We start from the raw sequence: 18,625 nt of genomic DNA, 5'->3' as shown, positions 1-18,625 counted from the left end.
TCTTCTCAGGAAACAACCTCGTCCCCTGGAGATGCATTCGAAGATGTCCAGTCTTGTGGCTTATATTACAGTGATGTGGGAAACAACCTCGTCCCCTGGAGGAGATGCATGCGAAGATGACCAGTCTTGTGGTTTACATTTATAGTGATGCGGTGGCACAAACAGAGCACAAGAAAGATTTATGTTTTTCTCAGAAAAGGAAAGCAAGATATTTGATGGAACATACATTTAAGACATACCTGTTTATTTACAACGAAGCCAATTGAAACAGCTACAAAAGGAAACCTTTAAAAAAAAAATTTTGCAAACTAACCAAGACAGAATTTAATTTCAACAAGTACTTATAAGATTGTTTTCAAATTAATTCTCATAACCCTGAAGATTGAATATGTCATAAGTTATGTATATAAATTGAAGAAAGAGGTACGATCTACACACATACACACACACACACACACACACACACACGCACGCGCGATGCTTCTACAGGCATTCACATGACTGAAAGGGTCATAAGGACCTGGCAACAATGTAACTGGATCCCCAGTAGCAGAGAGACAGAAGTGGGGCGGAAATTGTCCTGTACACCATGCTACAGCTCTTGAATGTCAAATACTGTAAATAAAGTAGCTATGTAAAGGCTTTATTTTCAAAACGCAAATTTAGTACTGGTCACAGGTTAAAAGAAAACCATTCCTCTCATTTTCCCCACCAGCAATAAACACAGGGAGAAAAAATTGTTTGTTCCTATTCTGACATGAAATTTGGAACTGAATGTTAGAAAAATAAACTGTTAGCCACAGTGATTTTTATGGCTTCTAGTTTGTACACAGATACTATATTCTCACACACAAGTGAATTGGAATTCTAAAAAAATTAGGTAAAATAGATTCAAACATAACTGAGATAAACTTAAATTCTGAACTGAAAATAATCATAAGTATTTAACATGGAGTTTTTATTGTAATAAAAACACATCACAGCCTTTTGTTTTATTCCTTGCATCTCTGCAGCTTTCATACTTAAAGGTGCGGTGCCTTGTCCCATGTGGATTCTATGCCTTATAGCTCTACAGACTTTAGTAACTGTAAACATAACACACACACACGTGTGTGCATGCACAGTACAAGACAACTTATAGGACCATGCCAAGCACTATACTGAGTTCTTAGGAACGTGTACAATAAGAGTCCTAGCAAGAAGGAATTCTATGAAGCAGGTGTTACTAATATATAAAATTATAAGGTCTTTTTTTAAAAAAAAATAAAGTATCACTATGTAATTTAAGCTATTCTGAAATTCAATATGTAGTTGACACTGGCCTCAATCCCATGATCCTCCTGTCTCCACCTCCCAAGTTGGAGGATTATATTATCATACCCAGTGTTATAGTTTTTGTCAATTCACCACACACCTAGACATCTGAGAAGAGGAAATCTCAATTGAGGAACTGTCTACACCAAACTGGCCTTTGGGAATGTCTGTAGGGCACTTTCTTAATTACTAATTGATGTAGGAAAGGCCAGCCCACTGTGGGTGGTGCCACCCCTGGGCATGTGGGCCTGGGCTATAGAAGTGAGGCAGCACAACGAGCCAGGGAAGCCAGCCAGTAAGCAGTCCTCCACCGTTTGTGCATCTGGCTCCTGCCCTGAGTGCCTGCCTTGGCTTCCCTCGCCGATGAACTGGAAAGACTAAGATAAAATAAGCCCTTTCCTCCCCAAGTTCCTTTTGGTTGTGGTTTTATCACAGCAATAGATAGTGAACTATAACATTTGGATTTTAAGCATTTTTTAAGCCCTTATTTTTCTTTTATGGTTATGGGTGCTTAAGCACCATGTTCGTGCAACATGTGAGGAGACCTGAAGAGGGGACTGGATCCCATAGGACTGAAGTTCCAAATGGTTGTGAGAGGCCATGTGTGTGTGCTGGGAATCTAACCTGGGTCCTCTGGAAAAGCAGTCAGTGCTCTTAACCACTGAGTCATCTCTCCTCCCTGGGTTTAAGTAGTTTTTAAACTGAGGCTGGGAAAGACTAACTTGTGCTAAGTCACAAGCCAGTGAATAAGCTGGAGGATTCAAATCTCAGTCTGCAGATCCTAACGCCCACACCCCTTGTAGCACCCTCTTTTCTCTTCGAGTAAACTCTGTACACTGCGAGCGTCCCATCAGTGCAGTTACCAGCTCCTCTACTGACCTGGAGCGCCCATGGCACTCTTCACATGTTTAGATCATCACAGTAACAAGAGTGGAGACCAGGCCCATCACACAAGGCCACACGGTACCACTGCTTCACTTCCTCCACATCTCAGAAAAGACTGCACAGTGCACTTAGCTCCTCCACTACATTCTGTGTGGTTTCCAAAACAACGTATACAATTTCCTAAAGTGTGCGTTGCCTTGGCAGAGAATCGTCCCCCATCTCCCCTCCCCAAAACACAGCAGTAATGACATTAAATTAAAGGCGTACCTATGCACAAAGTTGGTCGTGCCGTCAATAGGGTCAATGATCCACGTGGGCTTGTCGGTGAAGACTGTCTTTTCCCCAGCTGCCACAGATTCTTCCCCAATGAAACTGAAAGCAAGAAACACAAACTTCTAACCTCTACATTGGATTCAGGACTTTAACCTTCATCTCCTAAGCTACAAGGTCTACCATTAAACACAAGCCAAGCCTAGACTATTATTCTAATGTACATCTTTTTGGGGGGATGGGATGGGAGGGTTGAGACAGTGTTTCTTTATAGGTTTGGAGCCTGTCCTAGAACTCGCTTTGTTGACCAGGCTGGCCTCGAACTTACAAAGATCCACCTGCCTCTGCCTCCTCAGGGCTGGGATTAAAGATGTGAGCCACCACCACCTGGCCTAGTTTCTTTCTAAAAATAAAACACACACACACACACACACACACACACACAAACATAACAAAGCTCTACTTTCTCCACAACAAAGGCATGTGAAACAGTACAAAATCCAAAATCCTAAATGCAATACTGGCATAAATGCAGGGAAACACACGCACATCTGCAAAGGTCATCCTTAAAATGAAAAATTAAGGAAATACAGAGATTTCAAAAGTAAGAGCACAGGGCTGCAGATGCCTGGATCCCAACACTCTAGGTATAGGAGAAAGAATAATCAACTCCTGGACAGCCTGGACAAGAGTGAGACTTTGTCTTAAAATCAAACAAACTGAAATAAATAAGAAGAGCACCACTTCTCTAGTTCCTGTCAAGATGGAGAGGCCATAGAGCACTTCCTGAGTGTGAAGCTGCCTCCTAACTTAGACTACAGCAGGAGCGACAGCTGCATGGCCTCAGTACTGGCCTGGCAGCTTTCATCTTGTTCACACTGTCTCTCCTTCCCTGTCTCAGAAGAGGCCAACTACAGACACAGCAGACAGCCCACATGGTGATGGAGCTGCCAGTAGACACAGCAGACAGCCCCCAGGGCACCGGAGCTGCCAGTAGACACAGAAGACAGCCCCCAGGGTGCTGGAGCTCCCAGTAGACACAGCAGACAGCCCTCAGGGCGCTGGAGCTCCCAGTAGACACAGCAGACAGCCCTCAGGGCACTGGAGCTGCCAGCAACCACAGATGCCAAGGGATTCTCTGGATCTGCTGGAGCTGGGATGGTGGCACCTCTGGACCACTCACTGAAACGCGCAGAGACCTCAGACAGGGTTATGTAGCCCAGCCACTCCCATCTTCCCAACTCTGGCAAAATTGTGAAGCAGTATGTCTGTCACTTAGAATTATTTTAATAATAGTGACAGGTGACAGAGAACAGTCACTAAGTTAAGGAGAATATGAACTAACTACAAAGTGACTGTCCATACAACCATAAGTTGATTTTATAAATGGTGTCTGACTTCACTGGCTTTCTTCTCTCCTGTTTTTTTTTTTTTTTTTTTTTTTTTTTTTTTGGTTTTTCGAGACAGGGTTTCTCTGTAGCTTTGGAGCCTGTCCTGGAACTAGCTCTTGTAGACCAGGCTGGTCTCGAACTCACAGAGATCCGCCTGCCTCTGCCTCCCGGAGTGCTGGGATTAAAGGCGCGCGCCACCACCGCCCAGCCCGTTTTCTTTTTTGAATTGTTTATTGTTTGAACTGTCCTAATAAATATTTGTCCTCCTTCCCGTCCCTCTCACTTCTAAGCTGTTTTATTTAAGGAAGTATGTCCAGTCAGAACCCTAAGACATTTCTCCTCGGTGGCTAAAAGACTGGCAGTGGCTTGAAGGTGCGTGGTTGATCGGCAGTTATGATTCACCAGACAAGCTTTAATATATATATAAGTCAGTTTTAATAAAGGAAAGGAAAGGGAACTTACAAATCCAAGGTTCCAGCGAGGAGGGCAGGAAAACAAAGAGCAGGCAGGCAGCAGGCCCGCAAGATTTTATAAGTCAATATTAGCCTAAGGGGGACACGCCTAAGAGGGACACGCCTTTAGACCAAGGGGGACACGCCTTTAAACCAAGGGGGACACGCCTTACAAAACAAGGTTTTGGGCTAGGCTTCCCCTTCATCTCCCCCTTTTGTCTAAATAAGACAGAACCAAACCAAATACAACTATATTCAATAGGAACAAATAATAAATATAAAATTACAAACAATATTAAGAAGAAACATATAACAAAAGTTTTACTAAGCATTCTATTTCAAGGAGTCTAAATAATGTAGAGGGTAACTACAATTATCTAATCTTCAACCCCATCAAAGATCTGAGAAGGGAAGTAATATTACTTAAGCAACCAGGAAGTACAAACAAGAAACTTCCAAAATGTGCAACAAATGACAGAGACAACTAACTACCTGGGCAGTCACCCAAAGTTTCGTTTTGCAATGTTGAGGCAACCAACTTTGGCTAAGGCCTAACACAACTGACATAACATTTTTCAAAGGCAAGGAACTTTTTGTAGAACTGTCCAACCCTGTCTTGGCAAGATAAGACAATCCTGTTTTTATCCATTTACGGATACTCTGAAACTCTGTCAGTGGTCGAGGTATGGGCTTTTTCTTTGCCTAAAGGCCACTTCTGCCAAGAAGAAGACAAGCTCCCAGTGGAGTGTCTTTGGTGCTCAACATTCTCTCGGGAGTAGAGTGGTGTTGCCAGGAGTGATTGTGTCTCATAAGTACCAAACTCTAGGTTAGATTAAAGGCCATGTTCTACAGCTCTTCAAAGAGGTCGAAGATTATACTATCTATACTAAATATAATTTCTATGTATCTAAAAACCTGAAAAACAACTGTGCAATAAATGAGGACAATATCCCCAAACGTAAACAATGTCATTATACAAATAATATCAGAGGTAGAAATGTACATTGCAATATGATAAATATCTCAATATAACAATTGTTTTAAACAGAGGTAGAAGCATACTCTCATACAATGTTCAATATACAAGAATCAACACCAATGCAATTTTCTAATAACAATAATTCACAAATACTAATCATCCCATCAAACCAGGTAATCCCCCCCCTTTTTTTTTTCATAAACACCCCTGAGTCCATATAATACCTCCCCCATCCCCTCAACCCTATACCATCTACTAAATGATGTCCCTAAACCAGAGGGCAAACTCTGTTGGGAGAGGGGGCGTCGTCCTCTAAGATTGCTTCTAGCTGACATGGGGGCGACGTTCTTCTCAGGGGGTTCCATGAAAGCAAATGATGGTAAAATTCCCAGAATAACATTTGGTCGAGGAAATTGTAACTAGCCTCTGAGTGTTTTGAGGAGGTCCGGCCAGAGTGTTGTCAAAATTGTACACCATTTGAAACTGTCTTGTGTAGTTGGTACCAAAAAAAAAAAAAATAAAAAAAGGTCTAATTTTAGCGCTATTAAAAACATGACGTCATAGTAACCAGGTGAAATTGATGTTGTGGGGCCCCATCTTCATCCTGGAAACTTCAAAGATTACTGAAGGAAAATTTGTTGTTTGTTACAGGAAAGGTAAACATTATCTACAAAGACATATACAGACATATATATTCGATGAAAGGTATAATAAAGACAGACAGATATGAGGAAAGGCAAAGAAAGTTTATCAAGTATCATCATCATCATCATCATCATCATTATCATTATTATTATTATTATTATTATTATTATTATTATTCTGTCCCATTTCATGGCTCCTGACCTGAGACAGAAACTCTGAGATATCTCTTATAAACAGGCTTGGAATTGAAGAAGGACTGAGCCATAGTCCAACTCCAAAACCAGCTCTATATACATATAAATAAAGGCACAGTATATATGTAAAAAAAAATGTTTTATACTTACTAAACATATTCGGGTTCTGTGTTGATCCATATTAGGTTGTAACTAGTGTCCATGCATCAGTATTTAAATATCCAGGGTCCCTTAAGTTCTTTGAAGATGAGTGGTTTCCTGTGGAGATAAGAAAAGAACCCTGCCCCCAACCTATATGCTTTTCTTACCATCAGTATGATCATCATCCTTGTGAATGAATTATTTTTCTTTTCCAAGGGGCTTCTTCTCTTCAAACCGAACCTTTATTAATTTTGACGGTATCCACAATTTTTCCTCTCCTGTGGAGACAAGAGCAAAACCCCTTCCCCAACGCAGCACATCTCCTGGCTTCCACTGCGAGGTCAGCACATCCTTGAAATAAACTGGTTGATTTAGTTCAGCAGACTTTTCCATTATCCAATGTCTTTCTGCAGCCGTTGTCCCCTTCTCATTAGCGTTGAGAAAATTCAAGGTTAATAAAGCACTATGTAACCTATTTCTAGGGGTATTTTCCACCCCTTTCTGTTTGTTTAACATATCCTTTATAGTTCTATTTGATCTTTCTATGACTGCTTGACCTGTAGGATTGTATGGTATACCTGTAACATGCTTAATATTGTAATAAGCAAAAAACTGTTTCATTTTCCTAGAGACATAAGCTGGACCATTATCTGTCTTTATTTGTGTAGGTATACCCATGATGGCCATAACTTCTAATAAATGAGTGATTACTGAATCAGCTTTTTCTGAGCTTAAAGCAGTTGCCCATTGAAAACCTGAATAAGTGTCAATGGTGTGGTGTACATATTTTAATTTGCCAAATTCTGCAAAGTGAAACACATCCATCTGCCAGATTTCATTCCTTTGAGTGCCCTTTGGATTAGCCCCTGCAGGCAGTGGTGTTTGGTTATAAAAAGAGCAAGTAGGGCATTTCTTTACAATTTCCTTAGCTTGTTGCCATGTAATAGAAAATTCTTTCTTCAAGCCTTTGCTATTGACATGATGTTTTTTATGAAATTCAGAGGCCTGCAGCACACTACCAATCAACAATTGATCAATTTCTGCATTACCTTTTGCTAGAGGACCTGGCAGACCCGTATGAGATCGGATGTGTGTTATATACATAGGGCAAAGCCTGTTCCTGATCATGTCTTGTACCTGGATAAACAATGAGGTTAGTTCTGTATCATCAGGTATAAATTCAGCAGTTTCAATATGTAAGATTACTCTTTCTGCATATTGTGAATCAGTAACTATATTAAGCGGTTCTTTAAAATCCCTTACCACCATAAGAATGGCATATAATTCTGCCTTCTGGACAGAATCATAAGGGCTTTGTTCCACCTTACTCAAATCTTCTGATTTGTAACCTGCTTTCCCTGATTTATTAGCATCAGTATAAAATGTACGTGCTCCAGTTATTGGAGCATCACGGATGATTCGGGGGAGAATCCAAGAAGTTCTCTTTATAAAGTTAAGCCTCTTGCTTTTCGGATAGTTGTTATTGATTTCTCCCAAAAAATTAGCGCAAGCTCTTTGCCATGGTTCGTTATCTTCCCACAATTTTTTTAGTTCATCAGCAGTGAAAGGAACTATAATTTCTGCTGGGTCTATGCCTGCTAGTTGACGAAGTCTCAATTTGCCTTTTATAATTAATTCAGAGACTTTTTCCACATAAGTTTTTATTTTCTTACTTGGTTTATGTGGTAAAAAGATCCATTCTAAGATAATATCATCTCTCTGCATTAAAATTCCTGTAGGAGAAATTTTGGAAGGCAATATGACGAGAATACAACTGAGCTCTGGATTCACCCTGTCCACATGTGTCTCTTGTAATTTCTCTTCAATCATTCTCAGCTCCTTTTCTGCTTCAGCTGTTAATTCTCTGGGACTGTTTAAGTCTTTTTCACCATCCAAGGTTTTATTTAAATGAATTATCATATCAGGTGTTATGCCAACAGCTGGTCGTAAGCTGGAAATGTCTCCTAACAACCTTTGAAAGTCATTGAGAGTCCGTAACCGATCTCTCCTAATTTGTGCTTTTTGTGTCTTAATTTTTTGTAAACCTATTTTATAACCTAGATAATTAACAGAATCTCCTCTCTGAATTTTTTCAGGAGCAATCTGCAATCCCCATTTAGGTAAAAGTATTTTTACTTCTTCAAACAGTCTTTCTAAAGTAGCCATGTTTGAATCAGATAACAGAATATCATCCATGTAATGATAAATTATAGACTTGGGAAATTTCTTGCGTATTATTTGCAATGGTTGATTTACAAAATATTGGCACAGGGTGGGAGAGTTCAACATGCCCTGTGGGAGGACGGTCCACTGGTATCTCCTTGTAGGTTGAGAGTTATTATAAGTAGGCACTGTGAAGGCAAACTTTTCTCTGTTTTTTTCTTGTAAAGGTATAGTGAAGAAACAATCCTTTAAATCAATTACTATGAGAGGCCATCCTTTTGGTAATAAAGATGGCAGAGGAATTCCAGATTGCAGAGAGCCCATAGGTTGAATAACCTTATTGATAGCCCTGAGATCTGTCACCATTCTCCACTTACCAGATTTTTTCTTAACAACAAATACAGGAGAATTCCAAGGGCTGGTAGATTCTTCTATATGTCGAGCATCTAATTGCTCTTGTACCAGCTGTTCTAAAGCCTGCAACTTTTCCTCAGCTAATGGCCATTGTTTTGTCCATATTGGTTTCTCAGTCAACCATTTTAGAGGCAGTGCTGTTCGTATCTCTGAAGGGCCATCAATTGCTTTGCATTCTTGTACAGCCCGAACAGCCGGTTTCCGCCTTCTGTAATATCTTTTAATATTTCCCTCGGTGATAGAGGCTCTAGAAGCAGCAGGAATGTTAATTTGGGTATTCCATTGCTGCAACAGGTCACGGCCCCATAAATTCACTGCAATATTGGCTACATATGGCCTTAATTTTCCTATTTGTCCTTCTGGCCCTATGCATTCAACCCATCTCGTGCTCTGTCTTACTTGAGATAGGGTTCCAATTCCCAGGAACTGAACATTTACATCCTGAAGAGGCCAATACGGATGCCAAGATTCTGGAGTAATGATACTTACATCCGCACCTGTGTCCAGTAGGCCAGTAATAAAAATGCCATTTACACACACTCTTAACTTTGGTCTTTGTTCATTTATAAAAGTCTGCCAAAATACACGTAACTCATCTTTCAGGCCATTTTTGCTTTTAACAGCAGGCATGGGGCTTTCTAATTTTCTTGACGAGGCATGTTCTCGGCAGTAACTGGAAATGACTGGACCACATTCGCCATGGGGGCCTGCGAGAGGCCCCCCATTGAGTTTCCCAGTGGCAACAGGTTGCCTTGTCTATCTCTTGTTGACCTGCACTCATTTGTCCAGTGTCTGCCTTTTCCACATCTCCTACATATACCTGAAGGCTGAGTCCTCCTACGTCTGTTATTTCTAGAAGAGGCATTATTATTATTATTGTTATTATTATTATTATTATTGTTGTTATTATTATTATTATTATTTCTGAAAATCCGTTGTCTGCAATTCCTTTTAATATGTCCCATCTTGCCACAATTAAAACATTTGGTAACTTGATGCCTCCTTTTTGCATTAGAAATTGCTTCTTCGACCCATGCTTCAGTGCCATAGTCAAATGATTCAACATTCATTGTATGTAAGACCCATTCGTCCAAGGGCGCTGATTTCATCTTTAAAGGCCCCAGGATCCTTTTACACTCCACATTGGCATTCTCATAAGCCAAAGATTCAATTATTATACGTCTTGCTTCTGGGTCAGATATCCCTATCTGTACAGCTTTAGTTAGCCTTTGTAAAAAATCACTAAAGGGTTCTCTCTGACCCTGTTTAACTCTGATATATGATTCCAGTCTCTGTCCTGGGTCTTGAACCCTGTCCCAAGCCTTTAAAGCTGCTGTAGTACATATGGATAAGGTGTGTTCATCATAATTCGCTTGTTCCAGAGGATCGGAGAAAAGTCCTTCACCTAGAATTTGATCTAGGGAGATCTCAATTCCCTTTGCTCTTTCCTGCTGTTCTAAAACTTTAGCCTCTTGTCTGAACATGCATTTCCAATTTAATTGTGACCCACTCTCTAGAACAGCTGATACTAATTGTACCCAATCATGGGGCGTTGCCTTATTGCTTATAGACCAAGTTTTGAGCATCTCTCTAACAAAGGACGAATGTAGCCCAAAGTTCATAATGGCTTGTTTAATTTCTTTGAGATCATTCATACGGACGGGTTCCCATGTATATTCCTTGATGACTTTAGGGTTTTTGGAACCAGTCACCTTTTCTGACGTTACTATTGGAAAGGCAGGTAGAACTTTATGGAAATTATCCCGGAGAGTTTTACTCATTGACGGAGTTAAATTTCGCCTTTGTACCGTTTGCTCCTGTTCTATAATTTCCTCAATCTTTTCTAATCTGCTTACTATTGCCTTCTGTAAGGCCTGGATCTCCTGTCCAGAATTATGCTCCAAGGCCTTCATGGAGGATTCCAAAACATGAAGTTTGTCCAGTAGAGTTAGTATCTCATCCTTGGATAGAATTTTCATGGCATGAATTGTGCCTTCTTGTATTGACAATCTGTCAGCCAATCTGTCATATCCTTTAGACAAAATCCGATTTTCACATTCAGCAGTTTTAATTCTCTCTGATAATGTTTCAGACAGGGACTGAAGTTTACGATCCAAATCAGCTGTTCTCTCCTCCGCAGCAATGAGTTTCTCCTTAATATCAGACTGTAGTTTTTCTAAATTTTGCTCATTTGACCGAGTCATATCAGACAAAGCCCTATTCCCTTCCTTGAGACCTTCAAACTCTTTCTTGGTGTCAGTCTGAATTGTTTTTGCAAATACCTCGACCGACTTAAAGTTGTCACTCAAAACAGTTGTGCCCTTTCTTAAGCATTCAACCTCTGTCCTAAGAATCCTGGTTTCATTCTGTAAGGACTTTATCATTTTTCTATTTTCAAACCATGTAAGGGAGAAACCAAATACGAGAAAAATTGCAAGCCCTATAAACATCCAAGTTATGGGAATATCATATGTATCCTGTAATATTTCTACCATAGTATAATTAAATAGATTGCAGAAGCTTTCAACGGTGATATGGTCAGACATTTTTTTTTTTTTTTTTTTTTTTTTAATCAAAAGAAATTTTACCTGAAATGACCGTTCCCTGCCAGTAGGTCGCTAGGGCAATAACCGCTCGGCCAAACCGAGTCTGCAGTACCAGCGGAGCTAGAATGTTGGGACTCCGGCAGTAACCGCTAGTCTCTGGCAGGTCAGGGCCCAGGCCGAACTCAGCCGGGACTGGTGCTGCCTGAGGGGTTAGCGAGCTCGGACTGAGTCACCCGCGCGCACACACACACGTCCTTTGCTCCGTACAAGCGGGGCTGGGACAGGCTAGTCTGGGAAACTGCTCTGAAGCAATCAAGAGCCCAAGGCCGAATCCCTGCCACGCAGTGTGGGAACTGGAGCTGAAGGCTCCCAAATGCCCTAGTTGGACGCCAAATGAAGGTGCGTGGTTGATCGGCAGTTATGATTCACCAGACAAGCTTTAATATATATATAAGTCAGTTTTAATAAAGGAAAGGAAAGGGAACTTACAAATCCAAGGTTCCAGCGAGGAGGGCAGGAAAACAAAGAGCAGGCAGGCAGCAGGCCCGCAAGATTTTATAAGTCAATATTAGCCTAAGGGGGACACGCCTAAGAGGGACACGCCTTTAGACCAAGGGGGACACGCCTTTAAACCAAGGGGGACACGCCTTACAAAACAAGGTTTTGGGCTAGGCTTCCCCTTCAGTGGCTGATGCCACAGGAGGTAACCGAACTACAGCATTCAAGCTTTCATTCTTACAGTTCTGTGGATCAGACTCGCGGACTTGCACACACACAGAGTGCTCTACCGCCGACTGTTTCCAGGCTGGAGTTCCCTGAGACCACACACACCATCCAAAACAATGGCCCAGACATCACCCCAGGTGTCTTCTCCCTGCCCAGCACCTTGGCCTGAGCTGCCTAATACCCTCAATTAAGCTCCTATTCCAGCTTAAGTCAACCTACAATTTGACACAGCACTAGCCTCGTGCACAGATTATAACCTAGGCTTAATTTTATTATTTTAAATTGGTTCAAGAAATACCTGTGAGATGGGTACTTTTCCTTTATTGAAGAGAGAAGCATTTTTTCAACGTTCTGGTCGGTAACTGTTACCAAGTCAGCTGGAGAACTTTTAATCATGACATTCATCTCATTTTGCAGAGCTTCACGAATCATCTAAGAAGATGTTTTTGGTAAGCAAGTAAAAAAGATGTAAGTAATTTTAAACCAAACAAAAGGTAAATTACAAAAATTAATTTAAAAATTAATTTAAAATTATTAAAAAATAATTTCAAGCATTCAATCAGTCTTATATGGTTTTCTTAAATTTTTCTTTCAGAAATATCTATGAAATAAGGTAATTTTAGAGCTATGACCTTCTAGGTAAAACATTACATAATTTCATATCCTATTTTAGATTCAGGAATGTCTGAATCGAAAGCTTAACAATACAAACTGAAAATTCCAGCTGGAGATGTCATGTAGTGCCAGTGCTTGCCTAGCATGCACACAGTCCTAGGTTCCATCCCTAGTGCCACACACTCACGTACATACGTGCACACACACACATGCATGCACACATATGCACACGCACACACACACACACACTGTATTTAAAGTGTAAAACAGCAAATGTGAATCAGAATATGCTTTAGCAAACAAAGTTGTACTGCAATCTACACACATCCCACTCTGGGCACGAAACTAGTCCATACCTCTCCAGCTCGCCTCGCGAGGGTGACCGCATAATCCATGCATTCCTGCCAGGGGTCCGCCATCTTCTGAACAAGTTCAACACAGACAAGCACAGACAGTTACAAACTCTGCAAGCATTCCTCTCAACTAGAAAATCACTTCTGATTCACCTTCCCTGGTTTACAGTTCAATGCCTTCCCCAAGATATAGGCCTAGTAAAAATCATTTTGAAATATCACATATTTCACCTGCATAGTAGAAACCTTTTGTTACTGTTATGTTTTGAGACAGTGTCTCATAGTTTAGGCTAGTCTCAAACTCCTGATCCTCCTACCTCTACTTCCCAAGTGCTAGGATTACAAGCATATGCCACTATACCCAACTTAGTAAAAGAATTACCAAAGCCAAAAAAAAAAAAAAAGTTCTAGGAAGTTGTCTCCCAAAGTGTCTATACAATATCAAACTTTGGGGAGTGGCCATACCATGTCATATGGGGGGGGGATCCAATTGAAGTTTAGATAATAGATATGGTCAAGAAATAGTCTGAAGGTTAGATTTATGACTAGGTGGGGAACAAGATAAAGAGCCCCAGGAAGGCTGAAATAAAAGTAGTTTTGAAGACAAAGGAGCAAAAGATGTCTGTGTTAACTACATTCAGGAAGTGCTTTGCACATGGATTTTTTTTAAAAAATAAGGTTGTAAAAGTAAAGAACTTAGGGTGCACAGATCAGAAACACTTTGCCCAAATGTTATATGGGTAGACTTTACAGAATGCATACTCAATTCTGATTGGAAAGTTCCTTGCTTTCTGTTACAGCATTGGGGGTGGGGGGATCCCTAGGTCTAAAAATATAATTATAGAAGTAAAGGTGCCATTTACCTCCTGGGCTTCAGGGAGGGGAAAGCATAACTATGTGACACCACAGGTTTGACCACACGCTAAACTGTTCCTAGCACAGAGATGCGTGGAAACGGTCACATTCAGAAAAGGTGGTCTTTTTTTATAAAGCCACACTAACTCTGCTTCACAACTGAGAGCAAGTGACACGGTGTTCCTCTTTAGGAGCGTGTGAAATCTCTGCCTCATTGCACAGGCAGAGAAACGTGGGGACACGGAGTGTCTACCGGGTGTTGCTTTGTTTTCCTTTCTACTTGAGACAAGGTGGGCTCAGAATGTTGGCCTGGATTTCAGCCATATGCCATCATGACTAAATGCCTTTTCCCTGTGATACAAGCATTCGCGTAACTGTGTAACAGACCCTTTGTGAGTTATAAGCTGCTCAGAGCGCTTCAAAAATGCTCTGCCAACTTTATCATTCTTGTTGTTATCAGTCTTCTTGTTTGGTCACAGCCTGACACTTGGCCTGGGCTGCTCAAGCCTCTGACAGGGTCACCTTGTGTCAACACTAACAGACATCCATCATATCTTCAAAGGATCATCCAGGGAACAGATGTCAGCCAACAGATATCTGTACAAAAACTGCTGTTGCTCCACAGCGTTTAGTCAGTTCTATGCATGCGCTATCTTTTCAACCTGTCTGAAGAGATTTCTTGAGGAAAGGAGGCTGATAAATGAAATTTTCTAAGATGCCCTGAAATGGACAGAGGTCCAGGAGAGGGAAAAAATAAGGGAAGTCAATTAGGTAACAGTTGTTTGGGATTTGTTCTTTTCTTGGGGGCGGGACTGGGGCAATAATGGAGAAACAAGAAGCCTGTGCGCTGAAATCCAAAAACACCGCCAGCTATAGCTCTCAGACGCACATTTTGGCCTTGTTACTGATAGTTTACAAAATGTGCCCAAAGTCTTGGCCCTTTTCCTAGCTAGTGTATTTAATAAGCCCTTTTATTTCAAAGACCTCTTTGCCCCAGAACCTATTTTTCGGGGTCATAGTCTATCAGCCTTCACTTTGGGAACAAAGTCATACAGACTTAAAACTGTTTCTGTCCTGTACAGCAGCTCCACTCTCCTGTCACCGCAAGAAATCACCGCACCTAGGCTTGTCCATCCCTGACCCAGGGGACTTGCCAGATAGGTGCCTGCAGGTTTCCGCAGAGTCGGGCTTATTCTGCGACCCAGAACCTCAGCGATCACTGAAGGTGGCCTGGCGAACCCGCTCGGCTGTTTCCGGAGTACTACGGAAAGCATACCGGGAAGGAGCGCCCGGCCGCCGCCCCGGCCCAGCATGGAGGCGGCTCGCCTGCAGCTCGCCATAGCCCGCGCCTCGGCTATCGAAAACGGGGTGCAGGATGCAGGGACAAAAGGGACTTACCTCGCGTGAGCGATGCGCAACTGCCGGGGTCGAAGGCTCGCTCTTCCGGAGGTAACGGGCTTGCTCCAACAGGAAGTCCCGCCTCTGAGAGCCTTCGGGCAGGGCCGGGACGTCTAGAAACCCCGCCTTCACGTCTGGACTCCGCCCGGAGTTGCCAGCTTGGTCGTCCTTGGCGCTGCAAGGCTTGGTCTGGTTGAAGTTGGTGTATTCTGGCATTCTCCTGCATTCCCTTTCTTCATTAAGAACCCCTTTTTTTATTTTGCAAATCTCCACTTTCGTCTTTATTAGTTCATGTTTTCCCATTTCCCTTTCTCCCATCTGGTCCATCCTGCTCTTTGGTCACAAATACATTGGAGTTGTGACTGTCATTGTGCAGCTCTTATTATTTGCTAAACCAAACCTAAAGGAGATTTTAATTTTTGATAATTGGTTGTCAGCACCAACACTCTTCTCAGCAATTCACGTAGATACCTATTGTTGTTTGTTGAGGACTTGCCATGCTACAGGCAGTTGTACTCCCCACCCACCCCCAACCCTCAGTTCTAAGGATAAAGCCTAGGGCTTTGTAAATAGTATACAAGCACCCTGTCACTGAGCTACCTTCCCAGACATGAATTTTCAACAGTGTCCCATTAGGTAGCATAGGTTGGCTCCTGAAGTCCTTGATCCTCATCTCTCGCCTTTACTTCCAGAGTTCTCAGGTTATAAGCGTGTGCCACCACATCAGGCAGCAGCTGTGTTCTTACATGCTTAAACATAAGTGTTCCAACAATTTCATGAACATTCTCTTCATTATACAGTAAATGAAACTGGGTCTTGGAAAAATTAAGGGATTTGTCCCAAACTCACACAGCATGAACACAGCACCCTGACACCAAAATCCACATACAAAGACCAGTTTGCTTCATGTGGGCAACAGAGGCTCACATATGGTTCTTCAAATGTTTCTTCACAGCAAATGGTAGGTGATGATGACAGGTATGTTACTCTTAATTGGAAAACTCTACACATATGACCTTTCACAAGAGGACTACAATGTCCTTGCATAATTGCTTGTGAATTCATTGCCTCTCTTGATTTAATCAAAAGACAAGAAATTATTAATGATGTGCAACATGTCTCAGCGATGAGTGGCAGAAATGGTGAACCCAACTTGTAAACAATTATCACAAAGAGCCAAAACTTGTCCTTGCTCTTCTGAGGAATGAAACCTTAAGAGACTGATTTGGAAGCTGGGCGGTGGAGGCGCACACCTTTAATCCCAGCATTTGGGAGGCAGAGGCAGGCGGATCTCAGTGAGTTTGAGGCCAGCCTGGTCTACAAAGCGAGTTCCAGGACATCCAGGAATATTACACAGAGAAACCATGTCTCAAAAAACAAAAACAACACTCTCCTCTGCCCCTCCCCACCTCAAAAAATAAAAAAAAAATGAAAGAAACTAATGTGGATACCTCTATAAAATAATCTTGGTTTTTTTTAAGGTCTTCAACCATTTTAAAATAAAATAAAATCTTATCAAATGTATGCTGACAGGCATAGATACGTGAGCAAATAGAATTCTCTAGGCATGTGAAAAAGTGGCATCTTTAAATCTTTCATGAGTGGAAGTTGTCCCACTGACTTGGCAAAGCTGATAAAATCAATGTAAGCATCTTGAAAGAAGATAAATGAGGGGCTACATATAGGATTCGTCTACATCAAAGCTATTGCTAGCTTCCTATAACAGACAAGCAGGAACTTCAGTTTTGTTTTGTTTGTCTGTCTATAGCAGCCTCAGTTGCTTCTTCAGAACTACTGTCAGGTAACTCAGGGATTTCAGCACAAGTGGTCCCTTCCATTGCCAAGTGATTTCTGAATGTGAAGTGCACAGCAGTGTCTGTCGCTCTGATTCCAATATGGCAGTGCTGCAAGCTGGCATCACAAAGCACAAAACCCTGCTATTAAGTGTATGAAAGTTGGTTCTGATGGTTGTAGAGACCTCCATACATGATGAGAGAAAAACTCTGAGATGATAAACTTTAAACACACACACACACACACAGAGAGAGAGAGAGAGAGAGAGAGACAGAGACAGAGACAGAGACAGAGACAGAGACAGAGAGAATGTGAAGTCTCTGTTGATCTTGGGTTTTACAGATCTGAAAACTGACACACTCTAGGTGTCATAAGGTTGATCATAAACCACAACTAGAAAGGCAGGTTTCCTGGCTTGTAATTGGCAGATTATATTCACTAAGAGATGCCTAGTTAAGTTTGTATTTTATAGATAATCTTTATATTGTGAACCTCTGAATGGACATTACTGTTTAAAGGAGTCAAATACTCCAGGGAGGCAATTATTGCTTTTAAGATCAGGACAGCCATCCATCATCATACCAGCAGGTCTTTTATGAATCCTGTTTTTTATACACTGGACTTAGTGGCATAAGAAAGAACAGATTTGTCTATCTTGTATCAGCAGAAAACAGAAGTTCCCTACTACTACAATACTATAGGCAAGAACATTGACAGGAAAATATTAAAGGCTTAGGCTCCAAACATAGCTATCTAATTGATATTTCAAACCACCAGTATGTATCTGTTAGTGTCAATGGTTTAAAAATCAAACAAAACAGTAATAATAACTAAGGAAGCACAGTAAATGTGTAGTTGAATGTAATTCCTACAATCTAATGGAGTTGACGTCATTATTTCTACATTTTTAAAATAAGAGAACTGGACTGTGGGACAATTATTTTGTCTTCAACAACAAAAAAATAGGCAAATAGGGAAAGGCATATCCTTAAGAGTGGTATTTCTTTTTAGGGTTAATGGCCACATTGTCTGTGGGCAAGAATACAGACTGGTCATAAGTACTAAAAAATACATCGAAAATTTCAGACATAAATTTTTTATGATGCAAAAATCTATCCCATGAAGTTTATATAGAGGTGTGTGTGTGAGTGTGTGTGTGTGTGTGTGTGTTTGCAGTGTTATAAATTATAATCCAGAGCCTCAAATATGCCAGACAAGCACTGTTACTAAACCGCACACCCCTGACCAAAGACCAATCGATTGCTTTTTGGAGCACAATCTTCATTTGAGTCCTAGCTTGAGCTTTAACAATTTGTTTGAATAAACGTCTGAAAAACTTTGTACCAGTATGAGAAAAAAAAATCAAAATGTGTCTCATGCTTAAATATGACTAAGGAAATTAAACAGAGCAGAAATTATTATAAAACAGCCAGGCTGAGTTACATAAGATGTATCGGTGAGTTACATAAGATGTATCGGTGCACAGAAGC

At 41.2% G+C, this 18,625-nt stretch overlaps 1 protein-coding gene across 1 annotated transcript in view; it reads right to left on the bottom strand.

Annotated features, from left to right (window-relative positions):
* Nucleotides 1-18,625, bottom strand: part of Impa1 (inositol monophosphatase 1) — a 34,029-nt gene that overhangs the window by 12,619 nt on the left and 2,785 nt on the right. The window contains exons 2-6 of the mRNA XM_038347030.2: nt 15,342-15,574; nt 13,092-13,157; nt 12,419-12,552; nt 2,467-2,571; nt 240-285 (exon numbers count right to left, since the gene is read on the bottom strand). Of these exons, the coding sequence (XP_038202958.1) occupies nt 240-285; nt 2,467-2,571; nt 12,419-12,552; nt 13,092-13,157; nt 15,342-15,574 (584 nt within the window). The remainder of the gene's footprint in view (nt 1-239; nt 286-2,466; nt 2,572-12,418; nt 12,553-13,091; nt 13,158-15,341; nt 15,575-18,625) is intronic.

This window comes from Arvicola amphibius, chromosome 11 (genome assembly GCF_903992535.2).
Source record: "Arvicola amphibius chromosome 11, mArvAmp1.2, whole genome shotgun sequence".
Lineage (NCBI taxonomy): Eukaryota > Metazoa > Chordata > Mammalia > Rodentia > Cricetidae > Arvicola > Arvicola amphibius.
The sequence above is the reverse complement of the archived record's forward strand: the minus strand, read 5'-3'. Positions and strand labels throughout refer to the sequence as shown.